Source organism: Ursus americanus, chromosome 13 (assembly GCF_024610735.1).
Source record: "Ursus americanus isolate L20-20 chromosome 13, mUrsAme1.1.p, whole genome shotgun sequence".
NCBI lineage: Eukaryota > Metazoa > Chordata > Mammalia > Carnivora > Ursidae > Ursus > Ursus americanus.
This window is the reverse complement of record NC_142139.1, coordinates 70,423,991-70,442,993: the sequence shown is the minus strand read 5'-3', so window position 1 is coordinate 70,442,993 and position 19,003 is coordinate 70,423,991. Positions and strand designations below refer to the sequence as shown.

At 55.6% G+C, this 19,003-nt stretch overlaps 1 protein-coding gene across 3 annotated transcripts; it reads left to right on the top strand.

The window, feature by feature from the left end:
- Positions 1-2,646: 2,646 nt before the first annotated feature.
- On the top strand, positions 2,647-18,302 carry FHIP2B (FHF complex subunit HOOK interacting protein 2B). Of its 3 annotated transcripts, XM_087866626.1 has the most exons (18): positions 2,654-2,795; positions 5,604-5,765; positions 6,608-6,686; positions 8,893-9,065; positions 11,828-11,932; positions 12,029-12,151; positions 12,377-12,604; positions 12,710-12,906; positions 13,179-13,287; positions 13,511-13,587; positions 13,953-14,142; positions 14,624-14,769; positions 14,869-14,997; positions 15,167-15,257; positions 15,464-15,607; positions 15,944-16,084; positions 16,296-16,396; positions 16,625-18,302. In XM_087866626.1, the coding sequence occupies exons 4-18, from the start codon at positions 8,943-8,945 to the stop codon at positions 16,761-16,763; spliced, it is 2,043 nt and encodes a 680-aa protein (XP_087722752.1). In that variant the 5' UTR covers positions 2,654-2,795; positions 5,604-5,765; positions 6,608-6,686; positions 8,893-8,942; the 3' UTR covers positions 16,764-18,302. The 3 variants fall into 3 exon arrangements, with proteins under 3 accessions (XP_045629978.1, XP_045629982.1, XP_087722752.1); XM_045774022.2 differs by lacking the exon at positions 5,604-5,765 and having other exon boundaries at positions 2,647-2,795; XM_045774026.2 differs by lacking the exons at positions 5,604-5,765; positions 16,296-16,396; positions 16,625-18,302 and having other exon boundaries at positions 2,647-2,795; positions 15,464-15,638; positions 15,944-16,077.
- The last annotated feature ends 701 nt before the right edge of the window (positions 18,303-19,003 follow it).

The window sequence follows — 19,003 nt, the reverse complement described above, 5'->3', positions numbered from 1 at the left end:
AAAAATGCACACAGGGGCGCCTGGGTGGCACAGCGGTTAAGCGTCTGCCTTCAGCTCAGGGCGTGATCCCGGCGTTATGGGATCGAGCCCCACATCAGGCTCCTCCGCTATGAGCCTGCTTCTTCCTCTCCCACTCCCCCTGCTTGTGTTCCCTCTCTCGCTGGCTGTCTCTATCTCTGTCAAATAAATAAATAAATCTTTAAAAAAATAAAATAAAAATGCACACAAACCCATTCACACTCCTCCCACTGAGCTAGCAGCTAGCCCAGTGTCAATGTCCCCTCTCCTTGGAGCTGGGCTTAGTGACTTGCACATCCAAGACAGTTCACCCAGCAATAACGTTGGCCCTCATTTAAACCGACAGGAGGAATGGCTTTATTCAAAGGTCTTCTCCCAAAAGAACTAATCTGGCAGACTTTAAATACAGCTGACCCTTGAACAACATGGGGGTTGTTCGAAAACACAGTAAAAAATCTGCATATAAAATCTGACTGCCCCCAAATTTAACTATTAGCCTGTTCACCAGAAGCCTTCCTAACATAAACAGTCGATTAACACACGTTTCGTATGTTATATGCACTTACACTGTATCCTTACAGTAAAGTAAGCTAGAGAAAAGAAAATATTTTTTAAAAGATTTATTTATTTGAGAGAGGGAGAGAGGGAGAACATGTGCACAAGCAGGGGGAGGGGCAGAGAGAGAGGGAGAAGCAGATACCCCACTGAGCAGGGAGCCCGATGTGGGGTCTTGACCCCAGGACCCCAGGATCATGACCTGAGCTGAAGGCAGACGCTTAACTGACTGAGTCCCCCGGGCGCCCCGAGAAAAGAAAATATTAAGAAAATCATAAGGGATAGGGGCGCCTAGCTGGCTCAGTTGGAAGAGCATGCAAGGCTTGATCCCGGAGTTGGGAGTTCGAGCCCCACGTTGGGTGGAGAGTTTACTAAACAGTAATTATAATAATAACAACAATAATATTAAACTTAAAAAATGTTTTTAAAAAGAAAGAAAATCATAAAGGAGAGAAAATACAGTTACAGCACTACACTGTATTTAGCTAAAAACTGCCTGTATTAGCAGACCTGTGCAGTCCAAACCCATGCTGTTCAAGGGTCACCTGTACATCCGTGGACTCTAACGCTCTTGGCATATAACCATATAAATGTGTCCACTGACTTTCATTAGAAGTTTTAAGATAAAATTTTCAAAGTGAAGCCAAATGAAAGGTTACGGATCCCTGACGCACTCCCGCTACCCCCTAGAGTCCCCTGGGGAAAGTGGGTTTAATCCACGCAGCGGCTCCCCTGACCTGTGAGGAAGCAGGCCCAGAAGAGCACAGTGCAGCACTGGACTCAGGTCTCCAGCTCTCCAGGTCACCTCTCCGTACACAAAACAGGCTCGTTTCTTCCCTTTGCTCTTATACGTTCTGGCCTGAAAGCCTCCTCTCATTTCCCATAGGGCTCCTCATAGGGGCCCATTTGCAGATGGGCTATTTAAAAACGCTTATTTTCCCCAAGCAGCTGTCAGAGAAGGAGATCCAAATGCTAGCCATGTCTGGGCTGGGCAGAACACTGCCCCCACCCCTGGTGACTTGGGCCAGACTCCAGGCTCCACTCCAGGGTACACAGCCATGTCTGGAGTGGCGGCGACTCCTGGGCCTCAGCCTGACCCCTGGGCCTCAGCCTAACCGGTGAATGGGGCCCAAAGGGCAGGACTAGTGCAGGGAAACCCTAAGACCCCACAGCTCTAGGCCCTACAGCTTTAGGGTAGAGGCTACCCTCCTCTCTAGTGCGACCCTTAATCCCATCCTTTCATCCCATGTCAGTGGTCAGCAGATACCAGCCCTCGGCTCAGAAAGATCTTTTCATTCCTGAGGCTGGAGGGTGAAGTGGAAGTGGTAGGGAGAATGGGCTTTAAACTGGCAGAATTGTCCCTCTGGACATTCCAGGAAATGTCCTGGACATTCACTCCTGCTCTTAAGGGTTCTGCCTGTGTAATTCATGGGCCCAACTTTTCCGGGCAGGAGGCCTCTTGACATGGGAGACCCACCTTCTGTTTCTTTCCTTGGCGCTGCGAGGACACCCCGGCCGGTTGTTACTTCCTCAGCAGGACCTCCGGACCAGTGCTGTGTCCACGCAAAGGAACAAGCAACAAGTGAAATTAATTTTCAGAATATACATCATTTAACTCGATATATCTATATGTTACAATTTCAACAAGTCATCAACATACAACATCATGAGTGAGCTATTTTACATTTTCTTTTTGTAGTAAATCTTCAGAATCCGGGGTCTCCTTTACCCTCAGCGCCTCTCAATTTGGACCAGCACGTTTGTTTCAGTGCGGACAGGGGCCGGGCGCGGGGGTAGGGGCGTCTGGAGACTTACAGGACCCACAAACCTTCCCACTCCTCGTCGAAGCAGCTCCCGGTGCCCCTCGCCCTTCTCGCTGCCACCTGGCTCCCCCCACGGGGACGCGGCTCCCCTCCGCTGCGGCGCGGGGCTCCACGTCGGCGTCCGATCTCCTTCCCGACCGCGCGGGCCGGGCCGGGCCAGGCCGGGCAGGAGGCGACGGGCGGCGGGCGCCCCCCGCGGGCCGGGGCGGGGCGGGGCGGACCAGGCAGGGCCCCGCCCCCTCGCCGCGCCTCCGGGGCCGCCCTCCGCCCGAGAGCTCCGCCGCCGCCGCACCGCCGCCGCCGCCGCCGCCGCCGCCGCCCGGGAGCCGAGCCGGGCCGGGCCGGGCCGCCAACATGTTGAGCCGGCTCGGCGCGCTGCTGCAGGAGGCCGTGGGGGCGGTGAGGCCGGGGAGGCCCGGGCGCGCGGGGCCTAGGCCGGAAGGGCGGGCGCGGGGCCGGGGGAGGAGCCGGCGGGCGGGGGGGGCGGGGGGGGCGGGGGGCGCGGGCCCGCCTCCGGGAAGGGACCCCCACCCAGGCCGTGGCGCCCTTTCCCAGGCCTCCTCTCTCCCCCGTGGCGCCGCTCCCGCACAGCCCTTCTTGCTTCGCGTGGCCTCGTTCCCGATCGCCCACTCCCAGCTCCTCTCAGATCGCCCCAGCCCCTAACCCTTTTCCCCAAATGGCTTCCTGTTTATTTTTCCTGCTCCCCGGTCCCAGTTCGCTCCCAGTTCCCAAAGTCTTCTGTGCTAGAGGGCCCCCTTGTCCCCCAGTAGTTTCTTCCCCAAGGTCCTTTCCCCCGGCCCTTTGCCTTCCTCCGCCTCCCCTCCCCCCGCCACGCTCCTCCCTTCCCGGTCACCTGGGCTGGAAACATAGATGCCCCTAGCTTTCCTTCCGAGCCCCCAGACAACCCCAAGACCTCAGTCAGGCGCGTGTGCGCTCAGCCTCCACTTGGGAAGTTCCGGCCCGGATTGGACACGTCCCCAGGAAGAAGCCTGTATAGATACACTCCGGGGTGGGTGGGCGCCCGGCCCAGGACGCAGCCTGCTGCGGGCACAGGCCGCATCCGGTATCTCACGCCACAGGGGCCCTGCCAGAGTGACCTTGAGTCAGGAGAGGCCAGCAGCGGGGGGTACCTTGGGGCAGCCATACGAGGGAGAGTTGGTGTGTTTGCCATTTTCTGTTGGGGTTGAAGGCTGGTCAGAGGCGGGTTCACTTCATTCAGCAAGATAAAAGTGCAGTTTAGATAGACTAGGCCGAATGCCTTCCGTTTAAAGTAACCCTGCCAAGAATCTGTCTGTAAAGTTAACAGCTCTTCTCTCTCAAAGTAGAAGTCCTCCTCTAATTGATCGATTCAGTATATTCTGTCAGATTTGCTCAGGAGCAACATGCTTGTGTTCCACCTCCTTTCTCCCCAGCACACTCTCCAAAACAGAGCTTCTTATAAAAGCCAACAGTCTCAGCCTTAATCAGACTTGTGAAGAAAGTGAAACGCTCCCCCCACCTCTCCTCCACCTGTCCCCAGCCCTGCCCTTCCTGACGTCCAGGGCAGGCCACCTTGGGAGGGCTTCCAGAGTAATCTTGCCTTCCCCTCCTCCTTGTCCCCAGTCAAAACAGCTGTCATCTTAGGACGTGATGTGACAAACCACTTCATACCTCTCCAGGGAAGCTCCATACACAGGGCAGGTGGATGGACCAGAGAGAGCCTTAGTCCTGAGAAGTGAATTTCTAGTGCTTCCAATGCAGGCATGTCAGCGTCAGGGGCTGGAGGACGTACTGCTGGTCAAGGGAGGTATTTTCCGGCAGGTGATTTTTGGCCCCTGAGCATCGGTTACATAGACAATACCGTAGAAGTTTGGCTGGCCCCATGGAACTGTCAGGAGAGAGGGGAACCCCTCTTTTCGCCTTCACCCCCACATGGGGGGCATCGGTCTTCCCCTGCCTGGGTCACCAGGTTGAGACCCCAGCTGGTTGCTTGACTCCTTGTTAAGGGGGAAGAGTGCTCCTTCCTGCCCTCTTCTGACAAAACAGAATAGCAATCATTAGGGTTCTTTTAGAAAATATTCTTTATGATTATTAGTAACAAAGATAGTGAAGATTAGAATTTAATAATTTCTCTTTAAAATAAATCATTTGGTGCAATTTCTTTGGAGTTGCAATAGCTAATAGGAGATTCAGGTGAAGATGATCTGCTTGCTTTGTTCTAACGGTCTGTTTTGTTACAGTCTGTTTGCTGACCGTCTGTATTCTCCCGGGTCTCCTGTTCTTACTGGATTGTTCGTTTTCAGTGTCAACCCAGATGAAGGGTTTGGGAGACTACAAATGAATTTGGAGGCTACATGTGAGCCCGTCGCAGCACTGGAAGATGATTGTAGTGCTGGTCAAGTGTTGGGGGGCTTTCCTGAGACGAGGAGCTACAGAAAGGATGTCTAAAGGAGTTTGCTGAGATATTTAGTAAATACGAATGAGCAGTCACTAGTGGCAGAGCCCTTTAAGGGCCGGCAGAGCTAGAAAACACAGAACCCGAGCCCTCCGGGAGCTCACAGTCTAGTAGAAGAGAAGACTTGAGTCCCACAATCATAGGCTCACACAGGGCATGGTAAGAGGCAGTGGCTCCATGTGGACGGTGTGCTTGCGATGACCGTGGAGGTGCCATTCCGGTAAGGGCCATGCCCCCCACAACCAACCAAGAAAGAAGACAAGGTTGCCTGGGCAGCCAAGGGTTAGGGGGAGAGTTTCAGGGCCTCTGATTCGGTTTTCCTGCTTCTTCCCTCTGTCCTCACGGCCAGAAGGCCGTTCTTCCCACCTTCCTGTCCTGCACACAACCGCCAGCCCGCCCCACCTAAAACGTGCTCTGCAGGAATCCTTGACCCGCCCCCACTGCCTGCAAAAAACAGTCCTGACCCGGTGGCTCAATGATCAGGGGCCCACACACTCATCAATCCGTCCTCGTCCCAGAGACACTTTGCAGAGTTCCTTCCACAGGAAGCATCCTTCCTTCATCTCTAATTATTGACGTGGGACTGCATTTGTCACATTTTAGTTCCAGGGTCACCTCAGTAAAGCTTCCTCTGTTCCAGTGCTCTTTTCCCACGGGCCACTTTCCACCTGTCCTGTGTTCTCACACTATTTCGTACCGCTGAGTGATTCTGGGCGGTTTTCGAATTCTGTTCTCCCTGCACTGGGTCTCCAACAGCCGTGTATTGCTTACAGCATCAGGCACTCAAAAGACACTTTCCGGATGAATCAGGAGTGGACAGTTCTGTGTTGCAGTGAAGTGCGAGGTTAGAAAGAGACGCGTCCAGGAGCTCTGCTGAGGCCTTTCCGGAGCCGGTGACCCTTAGCTGGACCTCACCGGTGACTGTTCAGATCTAGGCAAGTGTAGGGGGACACAGGGCCTCCTGGGCAGAGGAGTGGCCTGAGCAAAGACAGAGGGGTAGAAAAGAGCACCTGTGGTGAGGGACTATTTGATTATGCATTTTTTTTTCCTGCAAGGAAAGAGAATGAATGCTCTTTTTTGGAGTTCTCAGAGAAAGCAGTTGTTATCGGTGTGGTGATGAAGAGAGAACTTTTGGAAAAGGGGCGGGTTTGGGCCCTGCTCGTAGCAGAGATAGAATTCTTTGGGGCTGCAGGCTGTGTGTCCCCAGCTCCTCCGTCAGCCTGCAGCCTTGGACAAGAGATGCAGGCATGTTATAAGAAAGGCACCTTGTGAATATGGTGCTAACATTACCCATCTGGCTGAACAAAGCCTTCCGACGGCCTCAAACACAGATTGGTGCAGACTCTCGAACCGAGAGGGGCCCGAAAGCTTTGTCTTTGCCAAGTTTTCCATGTGTATCATTTTGATTTTATTGTCTTGGGGGCGCTCTCCTGTTTTCCTCTGCGTCCCTCTACGGTGGCATAATCATCTTGAGGCGATCTGTTTCTGTGTCTGTCTCCCCGACCAAGGGCCAGGGACCGTGGAATCATCACATGTAGCAGGAGCACAGCATCTCCAGGAGAGAGGGGGGCTGGGAGAGGTGCCAAGATACTGTCCTGGAGAAAGTGCGTTCCTGTTCCCTTTGAGAACCTGGATCACGGCGCCTCCTCCAGGGCCTGGCACTGACCTGATCGATACCTGGTAGACGGTGGAACGTCCGTTGTCATGAGTGGCAGTGGTCGTGGAGCCCGTGATCACTGTGGCGGCCCCTTAGCCTGTGTCTCCTTTCTCTCCACAGCGGGAGCCCAGCATTGACCTGCTGGAGGCCTTCGTGGAGCACTGGAAGGGCATCACGCACTACTACATTGAAAGTACAGGTGGGGCCTGGTCTTCCCTGGCCAGGGGAGCCCTGCAGGCAGTGGGGAGGAAGGTGTGGGCCACGTCGCCATGCCAGTCAGAGATGCATGCTGCCCAGAGAAGGTGACAGGGGCCTCACAGGGGTTGAGAGTGGGGGCTGGCCCCACCCTGACCTTTTGGGAGAGGAACTGTGTGAGGCAGGCGTGGACGCTGGGCAGTTGGGCATGTCACCGACCTGACTGCAAGGCAGAGGGTGAGCCCCACTTGCCCCTAGCTTCCAGCTAGGCAGAGTGTCCAGGCCTGTCTTCAGGGCCCACGCCCAGGGCTTACTGATTAAAAGAAAAGAAACGGAATCAATTCCTCCTTTCCCTGAGCTAACTTAGAAGGCATTTCCCTTATAGAAACCTAGGGTAGGAGGAGAACAAAAACCAAGACGTGTAATGTGCCTGGGTCCTTCTCCCGGAGCTGACACCCCAGCCAGCCAAAGCTTTGGGTAATCTGGGCCCAGCAGGATCACTCCCTGAGGGGTGGAGTCGGATTGGCTGCTTTGTAGTCAGTACGCTGGTATTGGTGGATACACACTGGTTGCCAGGTGACCCTGTCCTGCATCCCTGGCTTTCTACCTGCTGGTTCAGACTGGGGTTTGATTCCAGTCTACCCCTTTCCTGAAGACTTGATCTCTAGCCGGAGCCAGCCCAAGAAATTAAAAACCAGTCTTTGGACACTCTGAGGGACCCCCAAGTGTCCTGTAAGACCAGGTTTTGCCAGCTTGACGTGGTTGACATTTGGGCTGGATCATACTTTGTGGTGGCGGGCTTCTAGGGGTGCATGGTGGGATGTTTAGCAGAAGCTCTGGCTTCTATCCAAACATTGCCAAATGTTCCCGGGGGCAAAGTCACCCCCAGTGGAGAACAACGGCTTTAAACTGAAGATCTGTTTTCTTTTTTGGAGATATAATAGATGTAACATTATATCATGTAACTTGGGTGTACAACATATTGATTCAATATGCGGATATATCGTGAAGTGATCACCACAGTAAGTCTAGTTAATATCCATCACCCTAACTAGTCACCAATTTTTTTCTTGTGATGACAACTTTTAAGATCTATTCTTAGCAATTTTCAAATATATAATACATTAACTATAATCACTACGCTGTATATAACATTCTCAGGACTTATTTATTTATTGTTTTGTGCTTTTGTTTTTTTGTTTTTTGGCGGGGTCAGAGGGAGAGGGAGAGAGAGAGACTCTTAAGCAGGCTCCACGTCCAGCACAGAGCCTGACGCAGGGCTCACTCTCACCACCCTGAGATCATGACCTGAGATGAAATCAAGAATTGGACACCCAACCGACTGAGCCACTCAGGCGCCCCAGGACTTATTTATTTTTTAATTGGAAGCCTGTACCTTTTAGACAGAAGATCTCTTGCCAGAGAGCCCCAATCTACCAGAACGTAGGAAAAGATCCAGAACTGACTCATGTCCACCTGAGGCTTCACCTGAACCCAATCCATTAATTTCCAGAACAGTCCTTAGATCATAGGTACAGGGATGGGTGAGGTGAGCTGTGTTGTTCAAAAGCCAATGCTTTCAAAATAAGCTAGGGGGTGCTCCAAGGCCGGTCCCAAAGCATAAAAACTTGCTTTACGCAAACACTCTGAGACCCACCAAGAAAGCCCCAGCTTCTCCATCAAGACCTTTGCACGATGGAGCAGGTTTGCCTCTGAACTCATAGTTGTGCATGGATTTTTTTCTCCTTTGTAAAAAAAAGTGTTTCTCCTTTCTGCCTCCTGTGAGTGTAAAAAGGATCAGAGGCTTACCTGTCAGGAAGCTGCTCTAAGACAGCTTCTAAATTCTATGACAGAGACCCCTGAGCCCACGGCTGCTCAGTCGGGCCCAGAGCTGGCCTGTGGCCTGAACAGTGTATCCTCCTGTACGCCCCCGGGTTAGGAGAAAAAATGATGCCGCCTCCCTCTGATAAAGCGCTGGAGTACGCATACTTTCCCGGTCAGAGGGCTGCGTCCTGGGCCTCATCCAGAAGGTCTTTTGTCTTTTTAAATACAGCTGTAAATTTCCACTTCCTCGGGTCTTTGTTCGAAGCCACCTGTGAACCTGGCCTTACTCCAGGTGTACCCTCAGTCTCCCTCCACCCCCCAGCCCCTCCTCAAGCCCGAGTGCCCATCTTCACCCCACTCACCCTTGTTTCCTGAATCTCTGTTAGATGAAAACACCCCTGCCAAGAAAACGGATATTCCCTGGCGGCTGAAGCAGATGCTGGACATCCTGGTGTACGAGGAGAGGCAGCAGACGGCCGCTGGCGAGGCCGGGCCCTGTCTGGAATACTTGCTGCAGCACAAAATCCTGGAGACCCTGTGCACGCTGGGCAAGGCTGAGGTGGGCAGGACCGCGGGGAGCCCCTGAGTCCTGGCTCGTCCACCTGTGTTCCTGTCATGTCGTGTCTTGGAAATGCTCCCGTTATGCAGTCAGGGTTCATTCAGCGAAGGTGTGCCAGGCAGGGGCCTCCGTGCTGCGGACACAGCAGCTATTAAAACAGACACAAATTCTGGTCAGAGAGAGGTGGGTGATCAGGGAGCCCGCACCTAGTGTATCCAACAATGACAGGGTTACGGAGAACGATAAAGGGGGACGGGGACCTGGCAGCGCGGGCAAGGCCAGTTTCCAATGTGGGCGCACCTCATTTGGTTGCACCCCACTTGATGGTGCTTCACAAAGAGTGTGTTTTTTACAAGTCGAAGGTTTGTGGGCAGCGGTGCATTGTGAAAGTCTGTCGGCGCCATTTTTCCAACAGCGTTTGTTCACTTCATGTCTCTCTGTCACATCTTGGTAATTCTTGGTACTATTTCAAACTTAGTTATTATATTCCTTACGGTGATATGTGATCAATGATCTTCGATGTTGCTATTATAACTGGGGGGACCACAGATAATGCCTCTGTAAGACAGCTCCACTGACCAGCCATTCCCCATCTTTCTCCCTCTCCCTGGACCTCCCTGTTCCCTGAGACGCTACAATATTCAAATTTGGCCAACTAATAACTGCACTGGCCTCTAAGTGTTCAAGTGAAAGGAAGAGTCACGTGTCTCACTTTAAATCAAAAATAAGAAATGATAAAGCTCAGTAAGGAAGGCACGTTGAAAGCTGAGATGGGCCAAAAGCTGGGCCTCTTGCACCAAACAGTTAGCCAGGTTGTGAATGCAAAGGAAAAGTTGTTGAAGGAGGTTAAACGTGCCTTCCAGTGAACACAGGAACGATAAGAAAGCAGAACAGCCTTACTGCTGATGTGGAGAAAGGCTGAGCCGTCTGCGTAGAAGATCGAACCAGCCGCGACATTGCGTTAAGCCAAAGCCTAACCCTGAGCAAGGCCCCGACTCTCTTCAATTCTGCGAAGGCTGAGAGCCATGGAAGCTGCAGGAGAAAAGTCCGAAGCTGGCAGAGGTGGGTCCGTGAGGTTTAAGGGAAGAAGCCGTCTCTGTAACATCAGAGCGCAGGGCGAAGCAGCCAGTGCTGGTGCAGACGCCGCAGCGAGTTCTCCAGGAGATCCAGCTGGGATAAGTGATGAAGGAGGCTACACTGAGCAACAGATCTCCAGTGCAGATGAAACGGCCTCTCTCGGAAGAAGATGCCGGCCAGGACTCTCATAGCTGGAGGCGGAAAGTCAATGCCCGGCTTCAAAGTTTCCAAGAACAGGCTGACTCTCTCGCTAGGGGCTAATTCAGCTGGTGACTTGAAGTCGAAGCCAGTGCTCGTTGACTGTTCTGGAAATCCCAGGGCCCTGAGGAATTATGCTAAGCCCACTCTGCCTGTGCTCAGTAAATGGAGCAGCAAAGCCTGCGTGGCAGCACTTCCCGTTGCAGCATGGTTCCCTGAATATTTTAAGTCCACTGTTGAGACCCACCGCTCAGAAAAAAATATTTTCAAAATATGACTGCTCCCTGGCACTGCACCTGGTCACGCACAAGCTCTGATGGGGAGGTAAGACGAGACGACCATTGTTCTCTGCTGACACAGCCTCCGTTCTGCAGCCCCTGGATCAAGGAGTCATTTGACTTTCAAGTCTTGCTATTTAAGAAATACATTTGTAAGGCTGTGGCTGCCATAGATAGTGGTTCTTCTGGATTTGGGCAAGGAAATCGAAAACCTTCTGGCAAGGATTCACCATTCTAGGTGCCATTAAGAACGTTCGTGATTCATGGGAAGAGGTCAAAATATCAACATGAACAGGAGTTTGGAAGAATTTGATTGCAGCCTTCATGCACTCCGGCAGGTCCAAGACTTCAGAGGAGGAAGTGTGGGGGAAAGGGCAAGAGAACTAGAACAGGAAGTGGAGCCTGAAGACGGGACTGAATGGCCGCCATCTCTGGATCATACTAACAGATGGGAAGTTGCTGCTTGAGGATGAGCAGAGAAACTGGTTTCTTGAGATGGAATCTACGCCTGGGGAAGAGCTGGAAAGATTGTTGAGATGTTAACAAAAGATTTAGAGCATCGCATAAGCTTAGTTGCTAGAGCTGGCAGGTTGGAGAGGACTGACTCTAGTTTTGCAAGAAGTTCTACTGTGAGTAAAATGCCGTCACACGGCATCGCGTGCTACAGAGAAATCATTCATGAAAGCAAGAGTCCATCCATGTGGCCAGCTTTGTTGTCTTATTTTAAGAAATTGCCACAGCCACCCCACCTTCAGCAACCACCCCCCCCCCCGATCAGTCAGCAGCCACCACCATTGAGGCAAGAGCCTCCACCAGCAAAAAGATTACAATTCGCTGAAAGCTCAGGTGATGGTTAGCAATTTTTAGCAATATTTTTAAATTAAGGTTATACAGTGCTTTTTAGATACACGCCATTGCACAATAGACTACAGTACAGCATAAACATAGCTTTTGTATGCATTGGGAAGCCAGAACATTAATTTGACTTGCTTCATTGCGGTATTCACTTATTGCGACCTTTGCCCCACTGTGGTGGTCTGAAGTGAAGCTGCCCGTCTCGGAGGTGTGGCTGTGGTGAGGGAAGGAGGCTTGCAGAAAAGGTGTCCTCTGAGCAGTGACAGAGGGAGGATTGTGGCCTGCGGGGAGCAGCATTCCGGGCGGTGCGCACGGCTTCGTCTTCTGATGGGCACTCTGTCCCTTGACCCTCAGTACCCCCCAGGGATGCGGCAGCAGGTATTCCAGTTCTTCAGCAAGGTTCTGGCCCAGGTGCAGCACCCCCTCCTGCATTACCTCAACGTCCACAGGCCTGTGCAGGTGAGGAACCAGGAGACTGAGGGGTGTCTGAGGGTCAAGCCCTCTCTCTTCCCTGCTATCCCATTCTTCCCTGTTTCTAACTTACTTCCCTTCTAGAAGCTTCTCCGACTTGGTGGGACAGTTCCTGGTTCCCAGACAGAAAAGGAGGAGGTACAGTTCACCACCGTCCTCTGCTCCAAGATCCAACAGGACCCAGCCCTGCTCACCTACATCCTGGAAGTGAGCACCTCTGTGAGGCATCGGAGCGGGAGGGCCCCGACCCCAGGGCAGGCCTCTTTGGCCCTTCTGAGGAAGCAGAGGGGGGAGCAGGTACTCAGGCGCCTAGGCGGCTTCCCCTCCAGCTCCATGCAGAGGCCCTGACAGCCGGCACATCCTGCTTTCCCACGGGGGCATCATGGGGAAGGGTCTGCACCATGACGTGGCTTCCTCCGACCTTCTTTGCAGGGTAAAAAGATTGTCAGCAGGAAGAAGTCCTCCAAAGAACCCACCACCCTGCCCAGAGAGGCAGCCAGCATCCAAGACAAGGACCGGTCCCACAGCAAGGCCGCTGACGTGAGCGCCTGTGCGGCCCGGGCCTTGAGCACACAGCCACCTGCCGAGATGGAGGAGCCAGACGGTCGGGCCGGGGAGAGCAACCTCATCGCCTCCCTGATCGGGCTGTGCAAGAGCAAGGTGCTAGCCGCCGAGATGCGGGGGCAGGGACGAGGAGGGCGAATTGCTGGGAAGGGATCTGGGGGCTCCAACCTGGGTCCCTGAAGTCGTACCCCTGTCCCCTAGAAAGGTCGGGTGGCTCTGAGGGCCCAGGAGAACCTGTTGCTCCTGGTGAGTGTGGCTTCGCCTGCAGCCGCCACCTACCTGGTGCAGAGCAGCCCTTGCTGCCCCGCTGTCGTCGAGCACCTCTGCCAGCTGTACCAGTCCGTGCCCGCCTTCCTGGACCCAGCGGACATTGCCACTTTGGAGGGCGTCAGCTGGAGGTAGGTGCTTGGTCGGGGAAAGCTGGCCTGCGTCTTCAGTGGCGGGAAGCCCTCCCTGTCCTCCGGTTTTCTAGGAGGGATGGGGCCCTCTGTTGGCCTCCCTCTTCCTGAGGGCACAGCCCATCCTCAAGGGCTTTCCCTCCAGGGAAACATCACTTTTGCTTCCCCCGCCTCCTCCCCCACCCCGGCAACAGAGGTTGCAGGGAGAAGAGGCCCAGATTCTGGAACATACCTGAGGCAGGCCTCATCGCTCCTCCCTTGCTTCCCCTCAGGTTGCCCAGTGCCCCGTCTGACGAGGCTTCCTTCCCTGGCAAGGAGGCCTTGGCTGCCTTTTTGGGCTGGTTTGATTACTGTGACCACCTCATCACAGAGGCACACACGGTGAGCAGGGGTGGGTCCCAACAGGGCTCTCTGTGGGGGTGCCCCGTGGTTGACCCCACTCCCTTCCCTGTGTCCACCTTGAGGGCCAAGTGGGTTTCTCAGGAGCTAGGCAGGGCCGCCGGCCTGCCTATTGTGTTAGACGCCGTGCAAGGACATGGTTGTTTCTCAGTGGAAAACTGTCATGGAGGTGAAATGTGCTTAAGACACTTTCTTCGGCATCTAGGTGGTTGCAGACGCCTTGGCAAAGGCTGTGGCTGAGAAGTTATTCGTGGAGATTCTGCAGCCCCACCTCCTGCATGTGTAAGTCTGTGTCCCGTTCCCTTGGGCATGGCCATGGTCTGGACCCAGTTGCTCACCCCACCAAGCCCTTTCCTGTTCCTAAGGCCAGGGATCTCCTTGGCCAGAGTCACATGGGTCTGTGGGCTCCATGGTTAATGTTTGCCAGGCTGGCCCCCTGACACACATGTGGCTCAGAACCACATGGGCCGGCTCCAGGATCTCAGGAGGGCTAGGGAGCAAGCAGAGGAATACCAGCCAAGGCATAAGGAAACCAGGAAAGGGTTCTGTCACCCCCAACATTCGTTCACTGCTGGCTCCCTCTCTGCTCTCCCCTCCCCCACCTGGCTCTCAGCCCCCGGACCTGGCTCAGTGTTCTCTCCCTGTAGTTCTGAGCAGAGCGTCCTGACCTCCACCGCCTTGCTCACGGCCATGCTGCGTCAGCTCCGCTCCCCTGCGCTGCTGCGAGAGGCTGTGGCTTTCCTCCTGGGCACAGACCCACAGCCTGCAGCCCCCGACGATGGCCCCCGCACTCTGTGCGCCCACCTCATCGGGCACTGCGACCACCTCTCTGATGAGGTGAGTGGGGGGAGCATCGTCCTTCTGGCTCCAACCGCCCCTGCCCAAGGGGACCCCTGAATGCTTCTCCCTGCTTGCATTAGCTTACCAGGTGGTACTGGCTTTGAGGCATTGAAAACGCGTACCCCCCAAAACAGTGGCTGCTTCTGTCACATAGTGATTTTCTGTGATGCTTGCCATGCGACTTTGTTTTCCAAAGCTATTTCATATGCACTTGGCTTGTGAGGCTTGCAGCTACTCTGAGCCAGGTGAGGCCGCTATTCCGCTTTTCAGCCATGGAAACGGAGACACAGAAAAGCCAGTTGGCTCACTTGATAGCACACATCAAATTGGTAACGGAACTGGACTGGGCAGACTTCCGGCTCCCGGACCAGCACCCACCCGCTCCCCCCAAAACCTGCTGCCTGCTCTTTTCTTGTCTGAGTGAGCAGTTCCCCGGGACCCCTGGAAGCCGGGGTCCTGCTGACCCTTTCTTACCCAGATCAGCATCGCCACCCTGCGGCTGTTCGAGGAGCTGCTCCAGAAGCCGCACGAGCAGGTCATCCGTGGCCTGGTCCTGTGCAACCTGGAGGGCCGCCATTATGTGGCCCGGGGCTCACCGGAGCCCGAGAGCTACGAGGACACCTTGTAAGTGCAACCCTGTGCCTCTGGGAGGCCTCAGGCCGCTGGGACTCACCACAACCCCCCAGTACCCCTGCACTGTTCATTCATTCATTGGTGCCACAGAGATCTGGAGGAAGACCCCTACTTCACAGACGGCTTCCTCAACTCCAGCTTTCAGCCCTCTGCAAAGCCTCCTCCCGCCCCCGCCACCAACTCGGACGGCAAAACAGCAGTGACTGAGATCGTCAACAGGTAGGGAGCCATCCGGAAACCCAAGTCACTTGAGATTTGTTCTGCCTTTGGCCGTAGCCCTGATGCGGCTCAGGCCAGGAGGGAGTGTTCCCTCGGGGCTGGAGATGGAGCCGGGAGGAACAGGGTGGCCCAGGCGGTGCCCCTCCACACCTAGGGTCTTGTCTCTCAGTTTCCTCTGCCTGGTTCCTGAGGAAGCCAAGACCTCGGCTTTCCTAGAGGAGACTGGGTATGACACGTACGTCCACGATGCTTACGGACTGGTGAGTGTTGAGGCCTCTGCCAACACCCACTGCTTGTCCCTCAAAGCCCTGGCGTTGATAAACTCCACCTTCTCCCTCTGTGATCTGCCAGAGGTGCTCCCTGCTCCGGCCAAGAGCCTTGAGTCCATCCTTCCTCCGTGGTTCCCGCGGTCTGCGGGCGCCTCCTGACCACTGGGCCCACCTCCTCACTCTCACTCCTATTTCAGTTCCAGGAGTGCAGCTCCCGAGTTGCCCCCTGGGGCTGGCCCCTGGGCCCTACACCCCTGGACCCCCATGAGCCTGAACGGCCTTTCTTTGAGGGTCACTTCCTCCGAATGCTGTTTGACCGCATGTCCCGGATTTTGGAACAGGTAGCCAACAGGACTGGACCCTGACTACAGGGTGAGGGCCCATGGGAGAACTCCAGGCAGGTGGCCCTGGGAGGGGGGGGTTGAGTCCTCTTTGGTTCTTCAGCTCCATACCCCCCTCCCCCACCCCCTTCTCCAGGCGGGAAGCCCCGTCTTGCCTGTGCTCCACACGCCCTAACGCGTTCTGGCCCTCAGCCCCAGGGAATCCATGACACACACACATCACGTGAGACTCCCGCCCCCGCACACGCTCACACTGGCCAAGCGCCTTGCTGGGGGAGTGCAAAAATGCTCACCGCCCCCTGCCAACCCTCGGCTTGTCCACTGTGTTCCCTACAGCCATACAGCCTGAACCTGCAAGTGACCTCAGTCCTGTCCCGGCTTGCCCTCTTCCCCCACCCCCTTATCCATGAGTACCTCCTGGATCCCTACATCAACCTGGCCCCTGGCTGCAGGAGTCTGTTCTCCGTGCTCGTCAGGGTAAGGATGCTGAGCCCAAGGGTGTGTGCTGGTGGGGCAGCAGGAAGGGAGGGGATCAGGACAGGGGTGGGGGGCTGCAGGAGTGGGCGCTCTGGACAGCTCCAGGGAAATGCGCAGGCACACACCCCGTCCTCCACTGAACTACGGCAGAGCTAGGGAACCCTGCATGAGTGTCGGCCCCCACCTCAGTCATGTCTCATTCCCGCTCTAGGTGATCGGGGACTTGATGCAGAGAATTCAGAGGGTACCCCAGTTCCCGGGCAAACTGCTCCTGGTGCGCAAGCAGCTGATGGGTCAGGTCCCTGGGGAGCAGTAAGTAACCGAGGGAAATGGGTGCCCAAGGACAGACCCCAGGGTGGGAAGGCAGACTGCTTAAGGATGTGGGAGGAGCACAGGCCAGGGGGTGGAGAGGGCCCATTGCTGAGCTCTGTCTTCCCTCAGAGGCATCTGCCACTGGAATGTGCCTCATGGACACAGGGGTGTCATACCGGGCACGCTCCCACCGCCTCCCGGCCATGACCCCCATGCTGTCTCCCTCAGGCTGGACCACCAGACCCTCCTCCAGGGCGTGGTGGTTCTTGAGGAATTCTGCAAGGAGCTGGCTGCCATCGCTTTCGTCAAGTTCCCCCCACATGGTCCTCACCTTCACCTCTCCCCTCCCCGAGAAGGGCACGTCTGAGCCAGGAGCAGGACAGGAGGAGGGACTTCTGCCCACACCTCTGCCCAAGAGCTGCCTCCCACCTGGCACTGCCACTGCCTCCCGCCTCCCAGGCTGGGGGCTTGGCTCCATCTCCTCTATATCCCAGGCACTTGTGCCTCTCAGGAGGCCTGGGCTTCCGCTCCCAGGTGAACTCAAGAAGATCCTGGCCCATCAGCCAAGACACTGGGTTCAGGGAGTGGGTCTCCAAGATACCAGAAGCCAAGGAGCAAAAGAGATGGCCTCCCAGACAGCATGGTGTCCTCGGGGCCTTCTCAGGGGAGCTGGGTAATTGCCAGGTGAGCACCCAGACCCCAACCCTCATGCGTTCTGTGCCTGTCACCCGAGTCTACGGTACGGGCCATTCGTGGCCAGGGCCAAGACCTCTGGCTTAGTTCCCAGGGCACAGAGGGGAGTGAGTGACAGTTCTGAGGCTGGTCAGGACCGCAGGCCAGAGATGGGGGTGCAGGAGCCCTGTCTCTGTCACGCTAGGTACCACAGACACTGCTGAGACTTGACGTTCTTTCTCCTGCCTTGGCTTAATCCATGGCGAAGGGGCAGTGGATGGCAGGGGAAGCCCACTCTTCCTGCCCAGCCCTCCTAGAGACTGTTGCAAAATTCCCAACCGCCTCATGGCTAATATCCAAGGCATGCTCCGCGCCCAGGCGGGGGCAGCTGCTAATGAGAGCCTTGGTGCAACTGCAGCCAGGGCGGGAGAGGGCCTGGGAAGCAGGGGGCTGGGTGCCAGGCTCCGGCTCCAGCTGGTTTCTCTCTGGCGCCTCTGAACCCGTCTCGGCAGGCCCTCCACACCTGGGCAGAGGGGCTCAGAGACCGGGGGAGGCCAGGCCTGGCCCTCAGCATTCCACCCAGCCTGCAGTGTTCTTGATGGAATACTCTTCCGGGGGAGTCAGGGAGCCTGGGACAGACGAGGCCAGGACGCCCAGCTGAGCCCAGGCCCCCGAGGCCCAGCAGGGAGGCGCTGGGGCGCAGGCAGCCGGTGGCAGTGTTGTTCTCCCTGCATGCCCTTCACGGCTGGGGCTGCCACCCCACCCGGCCCGAATCTGTCTCGACCTGCAGGAACACACAGGCGGCGCCAGGCATTACCTCACAGCAGGACTGCAGTTGCTGGCTTCGCTCCTGGGCAAGGAGGAGCAGGCCAGGGCCCCTTTCGCTTCCTTTTCCTGCCTATGCCGCTTCTAGAAGCCGGCCGCAGGTTGCCAGGAGGTGACATGGAAGAGGAGGAACTCTGTGACCTCTCCCTCTCCTGCATTCCTCCGAGCTGAGGAGGACGTAACCGCTGCTCTGAAGGACACCGTGCATGTGTGTGCACGCGTGTGTGCGCACGTGGGTGTTGGCGTGGGACAAGAGAGCAGAGCTCACAGGGTAAATTGGGTCTGAACTCTTCAAGTCAGGAAATGTTTGAGCGTCCGGGAGTCACAGACACTCCCCTCCTCCATCCCCTTCAGCATTCGCACTGCGTCCCCCCAGACAACACAGCAATAAATGGTTTCGTGGCGTGGACCCAGCGGCCCTGCTCTCCGCCCTTTGCGTCCTCCTGCGCAGCACTCCACCGCTCATTCGGGCCCATCTTCCTCCCCAAGAAAGACAAATTCCTTTTCCAGCACTGGGCCAGAGGGAGGTGGTGTGCTGGGGGTGGGGGGGGTGGCGGCAGTGGTGGTAAATAGAGACAGGCTCTGGCAGCGCAAATCTGATGTTCCTTGGCGCCTGCCAGGAACCAGGCTCTTTCTTGGCCAAGCAGCACTTTCTGCCCAGCTTACCTACAGCTGAGAGCCAGCTAGCCTTGGAGACACTGCGAAAGAATGGGCCATCTGGAGCATCTGTATGCATGTCTCATTTGGGGGTGTTTCTGTTGCGAGTTGTATGAATGCTTTAGTGGACCTCCTATTTTAAAAACCTGTCCCTAGGTGGATGGATGTGGCGATGCTCTCAGGAAGTCAGTTGAGAGAACTCTAGGACAGAGCAAGTTGCAAACTCGGACGGGGCTGTCGAGCGGCTCTTACCTCAGTGCGTGCCACAGTCACTTGGTTTGCATTCGATGGTACCTGTGGAATCGGTGTCTCTGGGGCTGGGCCCGGGGTTGTTTTTAAAGCTCTCCAGGTGATTCTAATGGGCAGGATTGAAAACTATAGGCTAAATAAGGTGGGAGCAAAGATTGCCCTTCAACAGGGATATGGACTGGTGAGTCCCTCAGACACTGAAAG

Coding starts and splice junctions, on each gene's coding strand:
- FHIP2B (XM_045774022.2), top strand. CDS start 2,751: ATGTTGAGCCGGCTCGGCGCGCTGCTGCAGGAGGCCGTGGGGGCG. Junction 13,588..13,952: donor CAGCCCCACCTCCTGCATGT/GTAAGTCTGTGT, acceptor CTCTCCCTGTAG/TTCTGAGCAGAGCGTCCTGA. Junction 14,770..14,868: donor GAGAGCTACGAGGACACCTT/GTAAGTGCAACC, acceptor TTGGTGCCACAG/AGATCTGGAGGAAGACCCCT.